The sequence below is a fragment of the Ammospiza caudacuta genome, chromosome 1 (genome assembly GCF_027887145.1).
Source record: "Ammospiza caudacuta isolate bAmmCau1 chromosome 1, bAmmCau1.pri, whole genome shotgun sequence".
In the NCBI taxonomy this organism is placed as follows: domain Eukaryota; kingdom Metazoa; phylum Chordata; class Aves; order Passeriformes; family Passerellidae; genus Ammospiza; species Ammospiza caudacuta.
The window spans coordinates 25,652,897-25,678,165 of NC_080593.1; the positions used below are offsets into that span (position 1 = coordinate 25,652,897).

At 40.6% G+C, this 25,269-nt stretch overlaps 1 protein-coding gene across 4 annotated transcripts in view; it reads right to left on the reverse strand.

Moving 5' to 3' along the window:
* Positions 1-4,022: 4,022 nt before the first annotated feature.
* Positions 4,023-25,269, reverse strand: part of SLC25A13 (solute carrier family 25 member 13) — a 98,949-nt gene continuing 77,702 nt past the window's right edge. For all 4 annotated transcript variants that reach the window (XM_058800108.1, XM_058800125.1, XM_058800116.1 and 1 more), the window contains 5 exons: positions 20,529-20,669; positions 10,099-10,237; positions 6,260-6,418; positions 6,089-6,179; positions 4,023-5,228 (listed from right to left, as the gene is read on the reverse strand). In XM_058800108.1, the coding sequence (XP_058656091.1) occupies positions 5,039-5,228; positions 6,089-6,179; positions 6,260-6,418; positions 10,099-10,237; positions 20,529-20,669 (720 nt within the window). In that variant the 3' untranslated portion in view covers positions 4,023-5,038. The remainder of the gene's footprint in view (positions 5,229-6,088; positions 6,180-6,259; positions 6,419-10,098; positions 10,238-20,528; positions 20,670-25,269) is intronic.

Below are 25,269 nucleotides of genomic sequence, written 5' to 3' on the forward strand. Positions count from 1 at the left end.
CTGGAGAGCACATCTGAACCACAGAGGTGAGAAAAAAAAACCCCAAGTACAGCAGAAGTAGGCAAGTGGCAAGAAGAGGCTAAATTGAGGTTTAGCATGGAGGACAGGACTGTGAGGTACATGTGGAAGGGACAACTCTCCTATACTGGTTGAAGGAAAGTCCAGAGACCCCCTTGACTTGAGCGTAAAGGATCAGAGCTATGCCAGCACAGGCAAGAGGCACAGGAATGTGGTCAGGGATGTGGGGTTTGTTCTGAAAAAAGCTGTGAAAGGACATGGGGATATATTAGAGGTGGCACTGGGGGTGGGAGCTGGGGGCATTAGCTGAAAGGTGAAGCAGGACTCTTCACCTTTATGACATGTACTTTGGTCAAGACACCCCGTGTAACAGAGAAAGAAGGCAATAGCCAGGGTACACTGAAAGAACATGTGCACAGCACTGGCCGACCTGGAATTTGACCAGGACACACAAAGCTCAGCATGGGGCTGGAATATCAGGTCCATTGTGTAAATAACAGCATTTGGACCAAGTGGATCTTTGAAAGGTGGAAGTGAAACAGGCTACCTCTGAAGTCTGGGAACACCACAAATATCTCCATGGAAAGGCTGTCAGAGCAAGTCTTTGCTGCTGAGAGTAGACTCCACAGCATTACCTGCAGCTTATTACTTCAAAGAGAAAAAGCAGGCAGGACAAATGGCACTGGGATGCAATGATTCAAGAGCTGCAGCTTTTTCCACAGGGTACTCAGCAAATAGTCCATAAGTAATTTTTCAAGATGGAAGGTGTTTCCTCCTGAGTCCCAAAACCAATGCCCCAAACATTTGCTACTTCTGAAAACATCAGAGCCCCTACCACGCCCTGGAATATCATCATCTTACACTACAAATGACAGACTGCATCTCTAGGGCTATGGACACAAGAAACAATTAGGAATAGGTTCTTTTACACAAGACAGGTGGGAAAAGCTCCAAAGAGTTTTAGCAAATGTAGATAAAAAGTATGCACAGCAGAAGACTGGAAACCCCTCACAGAGCAAAACAGCATCCCACATGGAATGGGATGGTCTCCATTGGCCAGTGACAAAGGACACTCTCCTAAGGCAGGACTCAGTGCCCAAGGGTGCTATAGAGCAGCCACCTGTCCTTGGCAAGCTTACAGGACCGGTTCTCCTTCAAAGTCATAAGCAAAGAAAGTTCTGAAGTAACACCACCGTGTCTGGTACACAGTGTCTGCACAGCCTGGGGTGTGAGGAAGGCCAGGCAATGTAACCTACAGCAGCTAGAATGAATCTTGCAAGCAATAGTACTGCTTCCTGGTGTGATGAGGAACAGGGCAAGGAGAAGTTAAAATTATTACTACACTCGAAATGTCATCTCTCTGAAGGGCAGCAGACACTTTGATGACATCCCCAGGTTCAGCACTGGGCAAGGCTGCCCAGTCTCACAGCCTGAGTTATCTGCTGCCCACCATGAAGAAAGCAAAATCACCACATGGCACGTGGCATTAAAGAAACCACTTCATCTCAGGCTGCTTCTGTGTTATTTGATGTATTTGAAGGTCTCTGGAGACATTTCAAATACAAACATCTTGAAATTTGTATATTCTCAACCATTAAATAATTCACAAATTATCACGATCTCCGGAAATTGCCTTCTAGCTTATGCAAAAACCAGCAAATATTTAAACAAAAACAGTCTGAGTTTCACAGCAGTGTTTAAACAGCAAAGCTGGAGGATTCCTGATTGTCCTTGTGCCACTGGAGAGGATCTCAGCAGCAGGCAGTGTGACATGTATGCACACCCAGAGGCTAAGCCAAGGTCATTCCAAGCAGGCTGTCCCCTCCTAAGATGATGCAGAGCCGCTTGTCAGGTTTTGTATTTTTAGCAGGTTTAGAAAAACCTGCCCAATTTATTTTTGAAGCCTGTGGTATGTCTGCTTACAAAAGCATCCCTGCAAAGTGTCAATATTAAGTCAGCTTAAACCCAACCCATTCCCCAGGGACCAGGCAGAAGAGCATCTCCTGGCTTCTGCTGGACTGAGAAACACAAACACGGGGTACCTGCTTCAGGGACACTCCTTCCCCACTCAGTCTGACAGCTAACATCACCAGTATTTGGCCATTTCTTTTTTCTAGAAGCGCTGTCACAGGGAGTTAGCTGGAGTGCAGGAAGCAAGTGAGGTTACTTTTTATGCATTTGCATAACTCACCCAGAAACCAAGAGAGGACAAACATTGTCCTCAGGGCATTTTGTTTGTTTGCAAGGCAATCTGGCAATTCCTTGGCCTCCAAGCTTTTCAGAGCAGGAATGCATCCTTTTGTGTCTGGAGGAAGCCGACTGTGGGCACAGATCTTCCCCAAGAGCTCTGGGCAGAGCTGCAGCACGATTTGGAATGTTTTGAACTCTGCTTCGCGTTAACAGAGCAGCCACTGGCTCGTCAACATTTCTGCATCTATCTCTGCTGTCTACTGACCCTGAAGAGGTGGGCAGAAGGAGAGAACAATCCTCCAGGAAAGTTAATGGCAAAGGGAAAGGCCACCATGGGTGGGGGTGTCAGTCCAGCCCTACTCAAAGGTGAAGGCTGTGGCCTTCTGAGATGGATCTGCCATAGGAGAACTGTGCCTGAGCTTTGTTCCTGGGATGGGAACTCTGCCCTTCATCCCAGGAAAAAGAAAAAGTCATAAATATACTGCCAGGCCTGGGAAGGAGAGGGCACCAGGAGCTAGAGAAACTGGTTTTGTGGAATCCAAGCAACAAATGGTCTTTAACACAGGAGCCAAGAAGTTGTGCAAGCCCTACAATAACCCAGCTCCAATTCCTCTTTGTGCCTGGCTGCAAAGCCCTGGCAGCACTGGGGTTCAGTGTCAGGCAGCAGAGGAACATGCTCTGGTGGGTGCAGCCTGGGTGTCCCTCTCCAGAATGAGCCAGGAGGAAGCAGCTGCCAACCAAGCCCATTCAGTGGCCAGGCATTTCCTCTCCTGGATCAGGGAGAAGGTGCAGCTCTGCACTCAGACATCTTCCCAGAGCTGCTGACTTTCCACAGAAACCCCTGATAGGGTATATCAGGTAAATACGAGGGATGAAGTATAAAAGCAGCTCTTAAACAGCCTAAAATCTCATGTGTGAAGCACAGGCAGTGCCCAGTGAGAATGTTTTACTTCTGTGACATGCTTTAACCAAAAATCCTGATGGTTAATTTTGAAGGGTTATTACAAGGGAGAGCTTTTTTCCCCCTATTTTTGAAATGGAGGAGCTGTTGTTTGGGGCGACTCGGATACACAGGGCTGGGAGGAAGCAGCTGCTGTCTGTCAGAGCCCAGTGGTTTAGCCAGACTCCAAGATGCAGCTGCAGGTAAATATCATCTGCTCCCCTCACCTTCACACACAAGTGCTGCTACTCATATCCCTGAGCTCCATTTCACCAGTAACTTCAAAATACAAATTAGTCCAAGAGAATAATTTGCATGATGACCCAAACACAAATACAAAATCAGAGTGATTTCCACTTCAGTATGCCCACAAATTACAGCACAGTGTGATACTGCACAGCAAAGTCATTCTTCTGCAGAGACACTGCATCTGTGCATTCCCTCAGTTTACAGCCAAGGTTGAAGGCACCCACCCCTCACCCCTCCCACTCCAAGAGACAAGCAAAGCCAAATTCCTCATCTTAGAGGTTATCACGGAAGACACCCAACAGGACCTTCAAGTGACTAGGTGATCAGGCTCTTCATAACCACAACCTTCCCCCAACAGTAAAGATCAAAATATCAAAGCATCAATCCTCGTTTCTGACTGAGGAAAAAGTTTCTCATTTCTCTTTCTTTCCTGAGTGACATCTCCACCAACAGATGTCTTTTCTGGGCAGGAGCATTGTAGTAATTTGTTCTCAAGCTGCAGGTGTTTTCATAGCCTACAAATGCAAACATTAGCTTCATCTTAACCTGACTTTATCACTGAAGCTGAACAAGACATTCAATGTACGGCACTATTTCCATAACAGAATACCATGTGTGCATCTGTTTGAAAGGTTTATTTCTATCTTCATAAATACAGAATTTTCTAAACACTGTGCAAGGCACCAAAAATTAAGTAAAATCTTTTATTTTAGACTATTTTAATCTCTTTTGACTCAATGAAGTAAATAAGAATCTGAAACCACCTATTTGCCAATTACAAGCCAGCAGTTAAGGCAGGTACCATTGATACAGTGCATGAATTTTCTATTGCAGTTATTTAAACAAGCAGCGTTTTACTATAGAAGTGCATATACAAACTGAATTCCAAACACCAGCAACCCAAGATAGGCACCCAGTTATGAAATTTCCTTGTATGTGTAGTAGAATGCCAAAAGTTCTGCCATAAAGTGCAAAGACTATGGACAATAACACTTTCTTTTGAGCATTTTGATACCAGTAACATAATACAACGGCTAAACATTTATAAACATGGTTTCCATTACAAAAACATGTTCCACATAAAAGCTCCATAATACAATCCAGAAACAGAACTTGTGCGTGGTTTCCAAAGCTGAAGCTCTACTGGCAGACCTAGGTACCGGGTATGTCTTTGCTGACCTCTACAGACACGCAGCAAGTTTCAAACCAATTTACACGCACAGTTCAAATCACTCTGCTTTGAGCACCGTGATATCTACTGAGTTTTCCATTTGAGTGACAATGTGTGACATCTGTTCTGGCAATCTGCAACTGAGCATTGCCTGTAAAATGATCTGGTTCACAGCTCTCACCCAGCCCTCCCCAATAAACAGAACCCAAAATTAGTGTCTTCCCAACACAAGCACATGTCAGATGTGGACAAATACATTCATGGTCCCAAACTTAAAACAACTGGTAGGAATTTCACAGTGATCTGGTTACGGAAGCACAAAGACAAATGATTCCATTTAAGATGAAAATTACCTTAAAACTCAAATGAAGCTAATCTTTTATATGATGAGAAGCTAAAGGAACAAAGTATTAACCAATTAGAAAAGTGGCTCTTTCCCAACTAATAACAAAAACCCTACAGCAATAAACTTAGGGTCCTACTGCTGCAGCGGCCTTTGAGGTAGGTGGCGATGGCTTAAATCGAGGTAGGTAAAGTCCAAACTTGTTTTCAATCCCTGCAAAAGTGGCAACTGCCAATTTATAACCACCAACATGATCAGGGTTAGGAGCAGGGAGCGTGATCCTAGATTTAGGAACTGTCTCTGATCCAGCTGGTTTTCTGCAAAATAATAAAAAGAATAAATTAACTTCCATAGAGTAAAATCAGTATTCATTAAAATCTCCATAAATTTAATGAGACATCTGAGTGTATTTCCCTGTAAGTAACTAAAATGCTGCAATGTAAGGAGAAATGCCCTGTTTTAGAACCTTCCAGAACAGTTAGGCGCCTTCATGTTGATTGAGTACAGTCAAATCCAGGTAAAATTTGCAGTGCATTAATCAAAACTGCTGTGAGGTGGCAGGGGTTCTTTGCTACAGCACACAACTAATCCAGGAACATAGCAGAGTTTAAGTAATTTTTGTGGTGGCTTTCAAACCACTGTCCCCAAAGATCTACAGAATCTGCAGCTGCTCTGGGATCAAGTTAAACAGCTACATGTACATCCACCTGTATTGTCAACAAAGACAGGAGGCACAGCTGAAATGACAACAAATTTGTTTTGACCTTGGTAACAACTATATATTTTTTTGGATGTCAAATGCCTGTCTAATCAGGGCCACAGCTCCTCCACCAAACAATGAGGACTGAAGCAGAGTGTATCCTGACCTTGCAGGAATCACATTTCTCCTGCATTTACATCCCCAGCCCATTATTTAGCCTCCCACTGTCTCTGTTTACACTAATATAGGTCCCCTGTTTGAAACTGTGATATAAAATATGGTAATATCTTGCTATGAAACAGCTACTGGAATATCATCCCAACCTCCACCAGTAAAATGTAGTTGAAATAATATTTACAAAGCCTTTACAACATGTCCTAGCAAGCTGCTGCCTCTGATACTCCAAGGAGGACCAAGACCCAACAGAACCAAGGGTAACTTCAGGATCCCTGGTATGTTCAGACATCACATACTTACACTCCTCCAAAGTCCACATAAAACCATCTCTGCAGGAGCTCGTAAGTCACCAGAGTTACACCAAACTGAGGAGAAGATCGAAACACGCGAGCTTGAAAGAAAAGAAGAGAGTTCCTCAGAGACAAATGCCACAATCAGAAATCACTTGAAAATCAAAGCTCTTTTACACACCTCCTGCTCCTTTCCAGAGAGCCTTTGGGCCTTCTTCCCGCAGGATCTTGACAAAACAGTCCACAACACCGCTGTAGGTGGTCTGTCCTGCTCGGGCTGCCACCTGGAGCCTTGTTTTGATCACGTCTGCAGGGGTGACCAGAGAGGCTGCAGGCATACCTGAACAACATAAAAGTCATCAGGTGAGTACCACTGCCTTGGCACATGTACTACACACCTAGTTTATCCAGAGGGAAGCAGGTCTTTCCTCCTTACATCAGGAGAATCCAGCCACATTTGATTTAAGCAGAACCTGGGAAGGAGAAGCAACAAGAGGTTGCTGTTGTAGAGCTTCTACCAGAGGAACAACCATATCGTGTGCTTCCTGCCAAGCTGGGAGGCACAGATTGGAGTTTCCAGTGCTAATCAGAAACTTGCATAGTTAATAAGCACAAAGCTTTTGGAGGGAAGGTTGATATTTCCCTTTCCTTTTCATTCCTCTCTGTGGTTCCTGGCATCCTGGTGTACACGGTGCTGTACACAGGCAGAAACACAGACACACAGACACCCCTCACACAGCAATCTCACCAAGAACCAGGTACTGCCATGCATGCTCAGCATCACTTGAGAGCTAAGGCTTACAAAAAGGGTCATTCTTCTCATTAGGAATGGCAGACTGCTCAGCTGCAAAGCCACAGCTGACATCCTCAGCACAATATGTGGAGGAATATTTAAATTTACCCTGGCAGATAATCAACTAAAAGTAAAAAATACCAAATTACCAATGGGTGGTATTTCTAAAATCATTCCTATCCAAACTTGGGGCATGTTTAGAATTGGGGGGAAAAAAAGACAAAAAAAGGCAAAGAAAAGCACCAAGACTGTACCCAGAAGACACTGTCTCTTATGGTTTTATTAATTTTCCATTCTGCATCTCTTCCAAACCAACTTGGTTAGATGTAGATGCATAAATTTCCTTTCCTTTTTTTTCCCCAGCTCAATAATTCTGTAACAAATTTTATCCAAACCAGTATGGTCTGGCCTCAAGCTCCAGAGCACCCTTTCTGCAGACTGCTCCAAGAGATCAAATCATGTGAATATCACCAAAAGATTTCCTCCTCCTCTCCTTGTCCCCCCAAAATAACTCATACACCGAGCATGCATTCAGTGCAAGCATGGGCTGTCTGGCAGGTAAGCATTAAAACCTGGTCTACGTTTCTGAACTCCAAAAACACTGAAATTCCTCTCTGCTTAGCTTTACCCACACCAAGGTATTGCTTGAGTCTTCAATTTAAAGTTGGACTTTTGTCCTTCAAAAGCCAACCAGTGTTTTCATGAAAACCAAAGAACTTACTCAGAAACAGTTCTGCTTACTACACATTGACTTCCATCTCCTTATCACTCACTCCATATTATTGACGATATTTTGCACTTGAGATACTTAAAATCCTTTCTTTAGGAACTATGTGTACAGGACAAAAGCATTTACAGACAAATCGAAGTTACAGATTGCTGCCAAGAGAAGCTTACAATCAGAATGTGACAAATAGCCCAGCAGGAGCTGACAAGAATCAAAAGGAGCTTGGGCAAGAGAAGGAACTTTAAGGAGGCAGTAACTAACAAGAGTAAATTAAAGAGAGATCCTGCAGATGATATTAGAATAATCTCAGAATGATTCTACAGCACAACAGGTTGAGACATCTGAAAACCAGAAGCAGATCAAGGTAGATGACACACGTGTTGCTGTGACCCCAGCCACAATGGAGAGGAAGATGATGTAACAGTACAAGCAACACCCACTGGCAAAGGAGACAGATGCACATCTGAGTATGGCTAGCTGGAATATCCCAGCAGCATGGGCTGTGTGTGGGAAGGGGGAGTTTCCCACCTGCAGCCAGAGCCCAGGCACACATCTGAAGTCTGATGACCAGGTGAGATCCCTGGCTGGAGAAGAAACATTACCCAGAGACTGAAGCCAGCTTTTCAGAACTGGTGGGTGTTTTGTTCTGTATTTCCCTTGAGGTTCTTTTGGCAAAACATGGACACATGCACCCCCATCACTCTTTACATGCACACACAATAAAACAAATTTCTTGGGTTTATAAACAGTATGATGAACGTTGTATCTCTAACACTGTAATTTGCCCATGAGACTTAACCTAGGATGGGATTCACAGGAAGCACTGGATAAAATTCACATTATAACTAGATTGGTGAGCCATATCAGCAACAATAAAGACTGCTTCTGTGCCTGAACTTCAAAGGGACGGTTATCTCAGTCTGCAATCACCTGACAATGGCTAGAAAGAGAAAAATAGGAAAACCTAAGAAATTACTTTGCTTAAAAATGCCATCTTATGTTTCAAGTCTGTAAATACGATCTAAAGTTCAAAAATTGTTTTGTTCCCTTAAAATGGGTAAGAAATAAGCTGGCTGTAAAAGCTCCTGTTGGAGGGTTTGGAGCCTGGCTTTGGAATGGGGTGGGGGAGGGGAGAGGACAAGGGGATTTTGAGCAGCAGTCACTGGAACACAGCTGGCTTTGCTAGTGCCAGCTCAATTCCTTTGGGCTGTGAGCTGCTGAATAGGGATCAATATGCTTCAACATGACAAACCAACCAAGCTTAGCTGCTCTCCAAGACCAGATACTGGCCATAAAAGGGCCTTGCTCTCAAATAGACACAGCCCTGTGTATAATTTTGACCAGGAAGTTTTCTCAGAGAGGACAAAGCTTAAAATTAAATGAGAAAACATTGCTAAACCACCTGTCTGTACTGGATTCACACCATTCCATCATTTTTCTCAGCTGGTAGGTCACAGCAGTCTGCCAGAGGCCATGCTGGAGAAGGAAGCTGCTGGACAGACCAAGCAGCCCCCAATAATCAGATACCAGCTGATCTGAGCCCCCCTGCTTGCTACACACTCCTCTATAGGTCCTGCTGCACAAATTTGCAAGCCTGTTTGTTTCCTAGGTGGGAAACCGTGGAACTCTCAAGCTGCCCCCTCCAGCAGACAGCTACCAAGTGGTGGCCCCCTGTGGGTGTAGAAGCTGTGGAGGGAGCAGCCATGCAGCAGACAAGGGCAAGCTCAGGCTTACAGAGCCTCTGTCTTCTCCCTTAGGCTCTGGCACACTCAAGCTAAATTCATCTGTGAGAAGCTAAGCATGTTTGGGCTCTTCTGTCTCTATGCAGCAGACTAAAACAACCAAGTGCTCAAGACCACACTCCACATCTCTATTATATCTGGGTATATCACAGGAATTAGCAACCTGTGGCACTGCAGCAAATGTTCTCAAGATCTTCTGCTTTGTTTAATATTTAAAAAAATGATAAAGGTAAAATCCTCAGGAAGCCAGGTAACTTCAATGGGATACTGAGGGTAGCAAATACTGTCATCATTTTGTCACCTGTTGTATCATTGTGTTTGGAGAGCTGTACTTCCAGTGTGGCTTCTGGGCTACATATACCAAAATTCAAGATTCACTCAATCATAAGGAATTTTATTAATGCCATGGTTGTGTTTATAAATAATTACAGCAAAACATTACCTGACAGCAAGACACAGCCAAAACCAGCACAGAAACTTCACAAGGAATGATGATAAATTATTTAAGAAAAAAAACCAGCAAAAAACTTTATTATCCCTTTCTTTTGCTTTCTGAAGGTTATGATTATACCAGGAACTTACAGTATCTTCAACTCACTCTACAGCACAGTAACTTTGTTGTTTTTGTAATAAGGCTGCAAAACACAGTATTGCTGCATACAGTCCTTTTGAGCATTTTTTGTTATTGTTGTCACTGCCATAACTACTGTGCTGCCAGAGCAATATAGAGCCATGAAAAAAGAAATCTGGGCACTTACCAGCTATTGATCCAGCCAAGAGCAGATTTCCAGGGCTAACCCTCCCATCTTCATTTGTAAATGAAGCTTTCAGATGAGCGTAACAGGGGAAGTAAATGGCAGAGAAGGGGATGTCACGCAAAAAACAAGCCTTAGCACCCTGTTTGAAAAAGAGAACAGGTTTTGAGAATGAGCAAATTTACCTTGATGAACCATGAATATCAGAGAACAGAGCAACTTTGTATTTTTTCAGTTTGCTGCAAAGGGCTTACAGAAAAAGCAGTTTCTCCCTCAAAATTTTGAGAGATTCATGTGTTTCATCCTGCTGAGGAGTGTCTCTGTGTTTTTTCTTGGTTCAGTAATTTCTGTCATTGTATGTATCTTATCCACTTCTTCTCCCTCACTCTGAGGTACTGTAAATGGAGACAATACCAAGTGTTTGAGTAAACTCTAAAAACACCTTTGGAGGGCTTTAAGTAGTTGACCTTGTAGCCATGAACCTGTAGTGAGAGTTTAAAAACTGTTTGAAACAGAGCCCCAGGATAGGTCTGCCACCTCTCACTCCCACTTTAGATTAATACTCCATGGGAAACAGTGCCCAGTCCATACCTCTATACAGGCACTATAATTGATAATGCAACATATATTGAGGGAATAGGGGAATTAACAGCAAGTCTTTTTGCAGAAAAGTAACTGCATTACATACTTGTGAATTTTTAAGTACAAGTTATCTGGGATACAGTTTGTTTCAATAACTTTCATCTCTTAAATTTGCCTTGCTATCAATTTGTGGAAGTAGCACAACCAGCCAATAAAGTTACCAGCAATACAGCTGGTTTAAAATCCAAGAGGGAAGCAAACAGGAAAGGAAATTTTTGGGGCAGAAGCAAGCAATCAAATGTTTTTCAAGCAGGGGGGAAAGCAAAAAAGGCCACTAGGGAATGCCAACCAAAATAAAATACCAAATAGTATTCATGGCCCAACAGCAAAAGGGATTTGTAGTCTGCCTTTCCTCAGAATGGAGATCCACAGGAGAGCAGAGCCTGCCAGGACTATGACCAGGAGGAAAGCACAAACAAGAGGTGGCTTGGGAAAATGGGTAAAATCTTTCAAGCTTGAGAAAGAAATGGTTCATGGATGAGCCTAAGCCTCTTCTCTTTGAAGCAAGGGTGGAGACCTGGTGAAACTGCTTGAGGTTCATCCACAAACCCTCGGGGGGTGCCCTTGTTACTGCACTTCTCTTGTTCACAGGTCTAGGAGCACATGGCTCAGTGCCAGACATTTCACAGAGGACATGTTAATATCCACATAATTTAATTACATCTAATGATATGCCTGGACACATCTGTAAGCTTAGCTTGTATTATAATACCAGTTAAAATATAGCACTTATCCAAGTTAGATAGTGGTTATCAAAGACAAAAGAGCTGCAAGGTGTCAGAAAAGCCATGAAGATGCCTTTCCAGGAGGCAAGGCAGGCGAAGGCAGCAGGATGTGTGACAAGATAACCAAGTCCTGAAAGCTACTTCTCAGGGGACTCTAGTAAGTGCAGTTTGCAGTCAGAGACTGCTTCTGAAAAAATAAGGATTTATGTTAAAAAGCCATTAGATGTTGTAGTCAGACTTTCTGTGTGTCACAGGCTCAGCTACTGAACACAGGGAGCACAACAGGTTCTGCTCCAGCCTCCAGTGCTTCCCACCACACTTTCTCGGCTTATTTCTTGATGTTTCAGACTAAGCACTGACCACTTCCCCTGACACTCCCTTTGGAGGTTAATGACTCCTGCAGTTCAGACCCTCTGGCTTCTCACTCAGCTAGATGTCTGATTTACGCTGCCCATCGCTGGTTCTTGTTGAGCCTTTATAGAGACACTCAGAAAATGCCACAAAGGAACTCCAAAAGCACTGGGTTGGTCCTGCTCTGCCCCTTATGCCGTACCTTGAGGACACAGAGAAGGTGAATGTTCTATACTCAACAGGGACCAGGATTCTGGACTCTCTAGCCCAACAGAAGCTTGTTGAACAATCTACCTTTAATCTTCACATAGACAAGACCAGGGTTTTACCAACTTCTGCATGAAAAACCCCAACATTTTAAGGATCAAATGTCTGCACAGTATTTACTTCATAGAAAAATTATGAGACTCACTACTGAAACATTCACAGACTGACATGGTTTCTTCAAAGATTTATTTTTAGAGCATGCATTTCCTCGGAGCAAATCTCCTCACTGCCTTTGCCCTCAGGGCACATTACTTTTATTTTCTTTGCAATGTCATTAAACACTGCACACATTTTTTTTCCTCTGCATTTTTCGCATACCCTGAAGTATACTGATATAGAAAGTCCAAATGCAAGCAACTCTCAGTTCAACCTGAGCTGCTAATATTCCTCCCCCTTCATTAATAGGCTCTTTTTCACAGGGCAGAAGTGGCATATTGTTAATATCTCTAATAATATACTTTCAGGTATGCAGAGAGGGAAGGATGTCCATCAACTTAGCTGGCTCAGTGTAAACAAAACCTGGATCAAAACTTGGATCCACTTTAATAATAACCAGGCTTGGCTCTGGTCCAGCATTGCAACAGTCTAAAGTTTCCCCCCATCGTTCCGTTTAAAGTCTGGGAAAGCATGTTTAAAAGCAGGCCCCATTTAACTTCAAGTTAATCATCCGCAACCAGCCTAGGCCAATTAGGAAGGCTTAGAGAGATTGGCCACAGTATCTTGAAAAGCAAAAGAAACATTTATTTTACTTCTCGCACCTTTTTGATGTGGACAACGTGCTGAAAGCCAAAGGGAGTTTTAATCAATCCCCAGAAAGCAGCAAGGAGCATCCACCCGAGTTTATTCTGGCGGCCAAGGTGCGGACCTGCCAGGCATGAAATTGTTGGGAGCTCCTACACACCGGGACGTGCGCCTTCCTCGCACAACAGCCACTTGGCTCCCATCTTCAATCTCTTTAATAACCTTAAAGCTCCTAATCTCGGATAGTATCTCACTGAATAAACCAACGGAGGAAAAAAAACCCTGATTGTCAAAGATTTGGATAAATAAACCCAAGTCGGTGCTGGGGCAGGTTCTTTAACATGCTAATTCCTGCTTATACCAGCTCTACCTGCAAATAAGGCTCTAAACAAACTATTTCTACTACAAGGGGAGGGTAATTATACTGACAAAGGCACCTCTGTGTCGGGTTGGGCAGAAGGAGCCGGCAGGTCTGGGAGACGCAGGCTTAGCCTAGTCTCCTGCAGTGAATGCACATTGTCTAGTGCAGGGGGAAAAATGCCAGACTGGGGGAACCCAGCAGCATTCAAGACAACAGTGGTGCACCTTGTCTGCGAGAGTTATTTAATGCTTCTGGCACCTGTACTTACAGCCACCCCCTCTTTTTCTCTTTTACAGGTTTAGAATTTATTTGGCATGTATAATTGTTATTTTGATCCTATAGCTACAAACAATAGGCAGCATGTCATTTTTTGATCATTTTGCATTCTTCTTGGGTTTTACTACAGATTTAACCCTTTGGAATCGGAGCCCTAACAGCACCTAACAGGTTTTGTAGCAGTCAGTCAAATATTACTGGTATTTGCTTTCAGGGGCTGCATTTTTCCCCCACTGTAAAATGGCATTGCCTTAAAAGCTACTATAGGTTTTCATTCACATATATTTATACCAACCAAACTATGAAATTCATGTAGAACATCACATTAGAGGAATAAAATGTCGATTTCAAATGCTCTACCAGCAATTTGAATTCACTTTGCAGGAAAAAAAAATATAGCAGTTTTAGTTGGAAGGGCGTTTTTTGGGTTAATTTGAAAGGAAATTTCTGAAAAGCAGGTTCTTACATATGAGAACAGTCACAAATAGGCATGGTGGATGCAAAATGTAACTCAAAACTTTTACTACAGTCTTCATATGTTTATCATCCTGCTGTAAACCCTCAGCTTCAGAACATGAAATAGCTCAGCTGTTATCAAAGGAACCAGGTGAGAGCTTGGTATACATCCTGTCACTTGAGATTACACTTTCCAGGTCAACACACCAGAAGCTTGTTTATGAAGCATTTGGGGGGAAAGGAGAGGAAGGGGAAAAAGAGACTTTTGGAAGCTTTTCTGACTAGTTTTGAAAATGAAAACTGTGTTGGCAGTATCAGCCAAAGCACAAATTTGAGCTAAATACCTTGTAGCAATTATAAAAATAAACATTACCACAACCAATGTACCTTTTCCTTGAAGACTCATTTACCACTCTATTATTTACTGTCTTCCTGGGATACAGAATAACTTTGTTGTGCAAAATTATGAAGTGGCACTGTCTGTTATGCTGTAAAGCTTTATTCAGAATGATTATGTATAAGAGGAGTAATATTTTATTAAACATTCTGTGGCAGATATTACATGGATATGAGTTTTTGTGATGTACAAAATAAGTAGGTATACTTATAGTGTTTATTTACATGGACACTTTAAAGATGTCTTTCAAACCCAATAGAATATAAATTCAACTGACTTTAACGGGACTTTATTCATATTAAGTTGTAAAACAGGCAGAAGACAGAAAATGTATTATCTAATCTTGGATGATTACTTCAATATTCAGTTGTGACTAGGAATTAAATAAAATCTATTAAAAATATCAAAAACCAGAAAAGTATCCTTTGCCATTTCTGCCAACACAAATGACAATTTGCATTAATTTAAGTGATATTTTCCCTGACTGCAATATGTCATCTCTATATTTTTAAGAATAGTTGTCACCTACAGAGTATCTTTAGCTAAAGAATTTACTAGTCACAAGCTTCAATGCCCTGGTGCTTTCACAGTAAAGATTACTGGGAGAAAGAAACACAAATAGAGGAAATAAATTCCCTCTGCAAAAGTGCTGTTATGTACCTCCCCAAAGCAGCATCTGGATTTTGAGAAGTACAGTGTTTTAAAATACTTATTTATACAAGTAGTTCAGAATTTTAGACAAAGACAGAAAAAAATATTTGCTTTCTAGCTTTAAGGAACTACAGGGGTTCAATCCAGCCATCAGCTTAACAAGCTGTATGTGTCAAATCTTTTTATTGCTGGAATTAACATGCATTTTATTTCTAAGCTGCATATCATTACAGAATGGCTAATATCTGACCACCCAGTGAAGGCACAGGGAGTCTGGGAGGAAGCACTGATGGTAAATTGTTGCACTTATTATGATCCCAGACCTACTGTGCTTTAGTTCTTTGGTGAGGAAGGAAGAGAAAGGGAAGCAGAGGTGGGTATGGGCTACCCAGGATATACAGAACCACTGCTTGGGGGTGCAGCAATTGAGACAGAAAAGCTAAGGATCAGCTGGAGATCAATCTAGTAAGGGATGTGAAGGGGGAGTAAAAAAGGTTTCTGTAAGCACATCAGCAGCAAAAAAGCAACTAAATAAATTGTGAGGCTGGTGCACAATGGGGGCAGGAAACCTAGTGACAAAATACATGGAAAAAGCAGAGAATTACCTTTGTCTTGCTTTTTACGAGTAAAATCTGTCCCTAAGCCCCTCAGCTCCACAAGTTTACCATAAAAGTCTGCATTACGTGCAGACAGGGCACCTGGAGCACATGCACAACCCTGAGACCAGAACAGAAACCTCCATGGTGCTGGGACAGCTGGCTGATGACCTTGTGAGTTTGTTACTACCTTCAAAAGATCAAGTCAGACAAGGGGGTTCTGGTAACTAGAACAGATAAACATCAAACCTATCTTGAAGAGTAAGAAGGAAGTTCTGGGAAACTACAAGATGTCTGGGCACACCTCTGTTCCTGGGAGGTTTATAATGCAAATGTCCCTGGAAGACATTTCCAAGCATATGAAGAGCAAAGGAGATACTGGGAGCAACTAATTTGGATTTACCAAATCACAGCTGACCAACCAGTTTGCCAGACCTGTGGATCAGGGGACAGCAATGGATATTGTACACCTTGACTAAAAGCCTGGCTTTTGAAATGGTCTGTCATCATATCCCAAAGCTAAACCAGTGGAACATGAGCTGCAGTCTCATCAGATGATGCTGAACTGGGGAAATAGTGTGCTGTAGTGAGAGGCTGCTGTTCAGAGATAACTTCATAGGATGGATACAGGCCGGAAGCATCTTTGGAGAAAAAGACTGGAGGATGCTGTGCCCAAGTTGAGTGTGGGTCAGCAATGCCTCTTTGCAGGGAAGTCAGCCAGTGGCACCCTGGGCTACAGTAGCAAGAGCTCAAGGGAAGTGATTGTTGCCCTCCATTCAGCACTGCTGAGACCACATCTGGAGCCTTGTGTCCAGTTCTGGTCTCTCCCATACAAGAAAGATGTTTTCATGCAGGAGTGAGTCCAGTGTGGGGCCATCAAGCCAGTTGTGTAGTCCATGGCAGATAAAAGAGGAACTCAGTGCACTCAACTCTGAGAAAAGCAGGCCAGGGAGAGACCTTATTGCTCACTTAAAGGAGAGTGCAGGGAAAGAAAACTACTCTTGGAGGTGTACAGTGGAAGGACCAGAAGCTTGAACATGGCCAATTCAATTAGTCATAAGAAAGTAGGTGTGGGATTTTTTTCTTTCCTATGTTTGCTTTTAAACTGTAAAGGTGGTCAAATACCTGGTCAGGTTGCCCAGGTGACCTCCAGGACTGGCTCTCAACAAAAATTATTCTAACATCAAGTCTGCAAGTAGAGAAAGCAGAGAGCAGAGATCTCAGCATAGTACTCCTGTGAATTGTTTCTGTCAGTAGCACAGTAAAGTGGCACATTAACATGCCAATGAATGACCCAAAATAATATTACTCTCACTTATACAGAAGGGCACCAAAACTATGCAATCCAGCTTCTTCTCAGTGATCCTCAAAGGATATGCATTTGGACTAGAATGCAGGGATAATTATGATCATAATCAATACAAGATTCACTCAGCTGGATACAAAGAGGGTTTACATTTCCTTTGTTAATTTGTTGACATGAGACATAAGATTTATCTGTCTGTGCCTTGGTTTTCTCTGTTAATGCAAGACAGGAGTGCTGAAATTAACTATATCAGGGGGGTGTGGGCATTTTATTTTAAAATCCACAGGAAGTGCTTCATAGGTAGAAAATAATACAAAATATAAGAATTCAAATAACAAGCAGCACATCTTGTTAAGACATGCAGGAATTTGCCTCATGAAGCTAAGACAAACGCTTCACATCTTCTGGCTGCACTTATAATTAATACATTCTTCCTTGCTGACTACGATATGGGACTCTTACAGATTTTCACCTGAATTTCAGCATAAACAACTCATGGAAACTAAGCAGAATATGCCAGATGGATCTGTAGAAGTAAGAACAGCTTTCAGGCATGACTTTTCTCTGAACTAGGAAAGGAGAATTTTCACTGCAATCCTTGCCATGTGGTAAACAAAACTTAAAACCAAAAAAGACATTCATTTATTTAAAATTAAAATTCCTGAAATTAAAAGTCTAAAATTCTGCTTTCAACACTTGCAGAAGGAAGTCAATCAGGTAAAGTTTAAGTCATGGCTAAGATAGACAAGTGTTTAAACAGCTGGAATACTTACATGAAGGCTCATTGAGCCTACAAAGGAACTTCAAGATTCCCAAATAAAATTATTTTCTAGAATAACTATCTATTCTTGCTCTTCCATGGCAGTGTCTATGGAGTCATAACTAGGTCCACTAAAGTAGGTACATTAAGGGCTTGAGATACAAGCCTTGTGTCTTGAGACAGGAAAGACAAAGCTAAAGCAAAGACTTCAGATGCAAATGAAAGAGTTGTTAGAGTGAACAACATGAGAAGTACTGAGATAGTAATAAAATCCTTATTCCTATTTCATAGTTTAAAGCTAATTTGACTTGTTAAGAGTATGAACATTCCAAACATACCAAGATATTTCGGTTCTCATTAGCAGAAGATTCATTATTTTTGATGTCCACTTGGTCATTATACATACTAAATTAATTTAGAAGCACCACCAAAGAAGGCAGCACCTACCAAATCTAGTCTCATCTGAAATTCATTTAAAACCATTGATGTCTCTGGGTAACATTTGCTGGAGCTGATGACTGATGCAATGAGTTTTTAATATCTGCCTGCCCTCACAAACACTGCCAGCTCCAGCACAAGCATTCAGGAGAGGGCTGCTATTGCCTCCAACACTGCAGCTCCACAAGCACCTCAAGGCAGTTTAAAATTATTCTGAGACAGGCTGGGTCCCCATGGCACAGCCATTCCTCCCTTTGACTGGGTACAACCATCCTGAGGAGCTACAGAGTGAGCTGCTCTGGGTTCAAAACAAACTAAGCCCTAAGGAGGAGGAGGCTTTAATGCCTTTCTTGTTCCAGATCATTATGTGGGTGCACAAATGCTCTGACAGGAAAGGGGGCAGATAGGATTGCCATTTTCTTTTGCTTGCAGTCCCAAATGTTTGGTAGAAAAGAGCACGAAGCTGCCCAATTACAGACCTATCTGTGACTAAGGGTGCCCTTGGACACAAGCCTTGTGACATGGTCTGTGCTCAGTGAGTGCCTGTCATTGACAGGATAAATTCTCTAGTTTTGTCAAATCACTCAAGTTTTTGTAGGCAATAAATCCTAACCACATGCAAAAGGACATGAACACAGGAAGTGGAGTGGAGGGGTTGAGAGAGACAGAAACAGAGAAAATAGCTGAGTAAAAACAAATCCAAACCCTTCTGTGGCTTTTTCGTTTTTTTTTTTTTTTTTTTTTTTTTTTTTTTTTTTTTTTTTTTTTTTTTTGTGGAGGTAAATGGACTCAATAAATGAAGCACTGACACTGTGTTTTGTGATTAAATAACTGTCTGTTTCAACGCAACATAGTGCTGTAAGTAGCTCCTCTTCATGTGTAGTCTTGACTGATGTCCACCAGGATTTACTCTAGAGGATAGAAATAATTCACAATACAATCCAAGACATTAATGCCATTAAAAATGGAAAAATGTAGCAAATTCTGCTCAACCACCAGGAGCAAGTATTCAGGGAGAAAAAAATTCAAAAATTGCTACTTTAGAAAACTAGTTCATCATTGCTTTCATTTTGTGTTTTCTTTTTGCTAGTCCAAGTAAAAGTCAGTAGCTGACCTCCATTCCTGCACAGCCTCAGGGAAGCAGACTCTTTACAAAATCCCTGTTTTCAGTTGTAAATGTTAATCTGATCAACACAGTAATGCTATTTACTAGGAGTTTACACAATAGCCTCAGCTTCAGTAAAACACCTAAAAAATTAGCAAGTCAATTTAAAGGGAAAAACAACTCCCCATTAAATCCTATTCAGACCTGCAACTTCTCTCCAGGCCAAAACATACAGACACGTTCTCATGGGCAGGCTCCCTCTTTGTAATGTTAACAGAACAATTTTAAAAGACTGGACGCTTAAAAAAGCAGAAGGAATTTAAATACTGAGGAGGAGGGGAATGGGGCTCATTTGGTGTCTTTTGAAGCATCTTCAATTTATGGCTGGAACTGCTGTAAATAAGAAACAGAGGAATACTGCCACCCTCACTGGAAATCCTGGGACAAATTGGAAGTATGCAAGCTTTCTTCCGAGTTGTAGGCTGCAGAGTATGAAGCAACACCACCCGGTGTTCTGCAGTATATGGTATCCATTACAATATTTGTTTCAATACTTGAGTGTAGTGGCTATCTCAATGTGCTTCAAGACCTTTCATATTCCCCCATACCTAATCTCCTCCATCTGAAAGTAGAAGACATCCTAAAAATATGTTAATCCCTTAAATTATTTCTAGCATATCTCCTATTAGATTCAATATTCAGAAGATGTTTTCACTCCTGTTGCAAACATTAAACCTAACGACTCCTACATATTTATGTATCTATGTGAAAACAGTAATACAGCAAGCAGAACTGTAGGGTCTGTAGCATATGTTCACAAAGGCAGCTTTTCATGGTATTATTTGGGAAAATAGTCTTCTAAAGAAGCAAGGGGAAGTTTGCTTTAGGAGTTTATTTTTATGCTGGGCTCCCACTGTCTGTATTTCTTCACTATTATTGTGCTGCAGTTAATTCCCATCACTAAATGAACGATGACATCTGGGAAAGTTGCTGAATCAACCACAGAAGAGCAAAAGCAAGTTCCAAAACTGTAAGCTCTATACCATGTAGCAGATGAAAATACACTTTTTTTTTACAGTAGACAGAATATCAGGAATCACAAACTAATATTCAATGAACCTTAAACCTGCTGAAGTGAGAAAAGAAATCTCAGTAAGATTTACAAAAACCATATGCTCAAAAAGATGAGACAGTTTCTTCCCTTAATCAAAAATGAAAAATGAAGATATAAGATCACATAATAATTTTTCTTTTAGAAAGTAAAATTGTGTCCACATATGAAAGTTTCTGAGAACAATGAAATTATATGTTGATTTGAAAATTTATAATAGGGTTATTTTTAACATTTTAAAAAAACATACCTTGTAGAGACCAAAGAAACCTAAGTCCCTTAATACACTGAGGGCACTAACTCGTGGACCAGTAGTAATTTCTCCAGCCACCTGCAATCGAATCTTGACAATTTCCAGTGGATTGGTAAAGATTACTTGAGAACCTCCAGCCTGAAATTAAAAGCAGAAATCAATATATTAACCTGCTACATTATTTGCAATGTGCATCCTGTTACATTCAAGATAAGACATTTTCAATCTTGCTGCACTCTCTTAAGCTATTAGCAGTCAAGAGTTTTAGTATTAGTGCATCTCACAAGGTAAGAAACCTACTCCCCCACGAGATGAGTCATCAGGAAAAACAGAGAGGAAGCAGGTCAGCCACTGCAGGACACTGCAGTACATCAGAGAGACACTAGCTCAATTCTTTTTGCAAGAACACATTCTCCAACACAAAGTTATGCAATATTGACAAACCAAGAACACTATAACACAAGTAATGAAGTAAAAGGAAAAATTAGTAACTAGTAAAGCAGCTGTGATGTGCAGTATATAGAAAGTGAAAACATACTGTTGAAGAGTAGAAACTGGCAGAAACGTTTTCTAATTTTGACATGAGTTCGTATAACAAAGAACGCATGGATTCCAATGAACAGAATTGCAAGCATATTGTGCTTTTTAAAAAAACCCTCTGAACTACCAGTTTCAGTGCCATTAAATGCTGTTTGATTCAAGAATCTGAACTCTACATCATTATTTAGGTACCAGGCATTAAAGAAAAGAAGGTTTAGAGACTGAAGGATTCTATTAATCAAGAACCACTAAATGTTTTCAATGTGTTAGTCTCCATTTGTTGGGAAGACACCACTCAATTGATTCTGAAAGTCTGCTTTAAAACACAATGGTGGCAAGCATTTTGGACTCCCTCTGGTTCTCATAAAGTTCATCTCATTCATCATATGTAACTTAGGGCATAACCTTTCAGCTACACTGACAGATCCCGAGCTAAAAATCTGCAACCAGAAAAAAAGGTAATGTGAAGGTTACCTAAGTGTACTAAAAAAATATTCATTCAAACTCCTTCTGGCTCAAATTCAACAAAATGTCATTCTAACTTCTGTTAAGTATGTAATTCTGTGGCATGACAGCTCTGCTCTTCTCTACGTTCTCAAATCACACGAATTATGGAAAGGGCAACCCTTGCCCTCCCTACAAGAAAACAACTACTTTGTTCTAGAAGGTAATGACTAAAATAAAATAACCATTTAAAAGCATTTGCATGTAGTGATGTCTAGTATGCAAACACCATGTGCATGTATTTTTAAAATTATCCCAGTGTTAAAAGAATTAATTGTAGAGATTAACTATCATTCAAAATAAAAACTATGCACAGTAATATGGTTCAAATAATGTGCTGAAGAAATGGCAAATCACATGAACAACTATTCTTGCCTACCACTTGGAGTGAGCATATACAATGTGGTTACAAATTAAAGTCTTTACATAACCCCCAAAATATCCCAAGTGTTTCCTATTTTGACCAGGAAAAGCATAGTCTTGTGTAACTCAACTGGTTTTGACTTTCAAATTGGCATAATTTAATTTAACTGCTTTTACCAAACCAGAATCCTGGTATATATAAAACTGCTATTCTTGTTGCCATCAAAAATTAGACTGATAAATTATTTAGCACATATGCTGCTTTAAGTTTTGCACTTAAACTGGAACGTGCTAAGCAAGCAAGCATTCAAAAAAAAAATATTTCTTTTACTTGTCTATTCATCTTGCTAAGTCTCAAATAAAATAGAATCCTGGAAAGGTTCTTTGATGAATTGCATATTCCTATATAATAAAAATTTTGGTGTAGATATTGCAATTATTAGGCATTCCCTCGTACCAACATATATATTTTCTTCTTAAAAATGATAAAATCTGAATTGCAGGTGATAATGTTCATATGCAAGTTTCTTATACAAGAGCCATTCTCTAAAACACATTACTTAAAAACTCATATCAATTGATCTACTAGCAGAATTAAACTGCATTCCCTCAGTATGATATTCCTGCAGTTCATTGTGCCATGACTCCATGAGAAATGTTCCTTTAATTTTCACTACAGGAAAACCATATTAGATTTTAAAAGATTACAACAAAATTAAGTATTAGTACAAAATTAGTATTATTATTACTATTAGTGAACCAAAACATGGAACAATTTAAAAATCTATAAAAATGTTTATAAGTGAATGCCATTATAAAGAAAGGAAGTGGAACAGTATCTCTGATTTTAAAGGAGAATAATGGCAAATTATTTCAATACAATCTAATTTCAACACAAACAGATGGGAAGTACTTCAGGTGCTAGGAAGTGCATATAAATGCCTATGTCTGCATGTCCAGCCTGGCTGTGCAGACACTTCCAGCATTAGACATTTGCTGCTCTGGCTAAATCACACAGGACTTCCTCTGCTTCAGCTTGCTATTAAAAACACAGATACTATTATTTACCTACTTCATGCAACCAAGCTCGCTACATTCAAAGTTTTAAAACAGAGACCTGCATGCACCACACAGCACTAAAAGGACTATCAATATTGCTGCCTACACAGCAGGTTTGAAGAGAGACAGGGGTCATTTCCAGTGAGGTGTTTCCAGACTGTCCAGATACTATCCCAGAACTCCCTGAACAACCTGTGCCATGCTCTGAATTTGATCTAAGACATACTCCAAAAAGCAAACGGAGAATAACCGAGCGCGCCGAGGCAGACAATACCTGACAGAGGTCTCAGTAGGAGGGTTTCACCACCTGCCTGCCTTGTGATGCAGAGGAAGGCTGGTTTATCAGCCTGTGCAGAGGCAGTTCCAGTGGTAACAAGTACAGTGTCTCGGTGGGGAGCTTTGATCATTCTGTTATTTGAGCATCTGTGCTGGAAACTGCAGCTCCTTGCTCTCAAAATGGGGGGGAAGCAAACCGGAGATGGCTACTGTACTCTCTAATGAAATGATTTCTTGCTTATCTAGTTCTGGTAACTCCTATTGTGTTATTCATCATCACAGTAATGCAAGCGTCTCATAAATATTAATTTATTTCCTCCCAGTGCTTCTGTGAGGAAAGTACAATGAATCTGGTTTTACAAGAAGGGGTTTTGAGGCAGACAGTTTAATTGTATGACCAGTGTGTGCATTTCCTCCCTGCTCAAACATTCACAACTTGTAAGAGTCTCCAGATATCCTCATCTCCAAATCAGTAGCTTGAATCACAATAGTACAGCTTCTGTCTCCTTTCTCAATTTTTGCCTAGAGAATGCAATGAAAGAAATCTTATCAATCTGGTTTTTTCCAGTCTTTTCAAGGTACTGGTATGAACTGGTATGGAAAAAAAAAAAAAAAACGGACAAAACATCCTCAGCACATTGTATCACCCTGTTCCTTCATTTTGTTTGGCCAAAAGTTGAAGAATACTTCCTTCTGGTTTTACAGCTTTTGCAGTCAAAAATGTATTTAATTATAAGATTTTAAATACACTCCCAAAGGGAAGAATTTGAAAAGTAATTATTTTTTCTTTGTCCTGAATAAACACCATTTAAGCTTGGGTTGCTCAAGCTTAATGATTTCTCCACTAAGTGTCAGAAAAATCAAATACATCAAATGTTTAATACAGATGGTTCCCAGTAACACAAAATTTTCTGTACTGAAGTTACAAACCTGGCTACCCTCAACTCTGAATTCTTTATCACATCTTCCAATCATTTTTTAAACAAATGATCTGACTGTATAAGTAAATCTATTACTTTTCAGTTATTATCATGTGATTAAAGTAAAAACTACAACTTTGAGATATTTATAGGCATAGATAACCAGAGGTACTGCATAGATAATTATCTCAAAGGGCCCATATTACTCTGAAAGAATTTAACATTTGACCTAATCACAAGCACTTATGGTCGTTTGACTTAGAGCAAGAAAATAAAAGGGAAATATCACTGTGATCCAATTCATACAAGCACAACTAGAAATGTGCATGCCTTTAAATGTGCTTTAACAAAGTCAGCTAGCTATGCAACCAAACACGTGTGAATTTTTAAAAAGATGCTGGGTTTTTCCCCATTTTTGCGGTTCTTCAACTCTGCAATTGGTATGATATCACCCAACACCTCTCGATGGCAGTATAGTCTTGCACAGTAATTCAGTACTGTCTATCATGTCTCCTGCTACTTTCCTACTTTACTAAACAGAAGGAAGAAGTAGAAATAGTTGAGGACTGGTTGGGTTTTTTTGTCCATGGAGAAATAAAGACTACTCTGTAATTAAAAAAAAATTGGTTTAGTAACAAGCATTTAACAGTATTTCAGTTCAAGAAGTCAAAATGTTTTCTATTTCTTCGTGTTCAAATCACTCTGCAATAAACTTGCTGGAAAATAAACAGTTTTTCACCCCCTCATTACACTGAGAAGAAGAAATTCCTGTTCTTTTTAATATAACTGCTTCTTGTGTCCTTATGAGATTAAATAAGAAATGAGCACACCAGACACAACTCTCCTCAGGCTTTCACATCTCCATTTGAAAGCTTTGGTGTATGTTCTGAAGAGAATACAGTTTGCAATTAAAGAAGGAAATTCTGTGTTTTCCACTCTAGAAGAAAGTACTAGATTCTTTTCCTTTCAGTGCTACTGACCATCAAATGTTCCTGCTCCTCTAATTAACCTTATTATCTATTTCAAATTGTAGCCCCCCTTCCTGCTCTCAGTAACATCTTTTAGGGTCAGCCTAG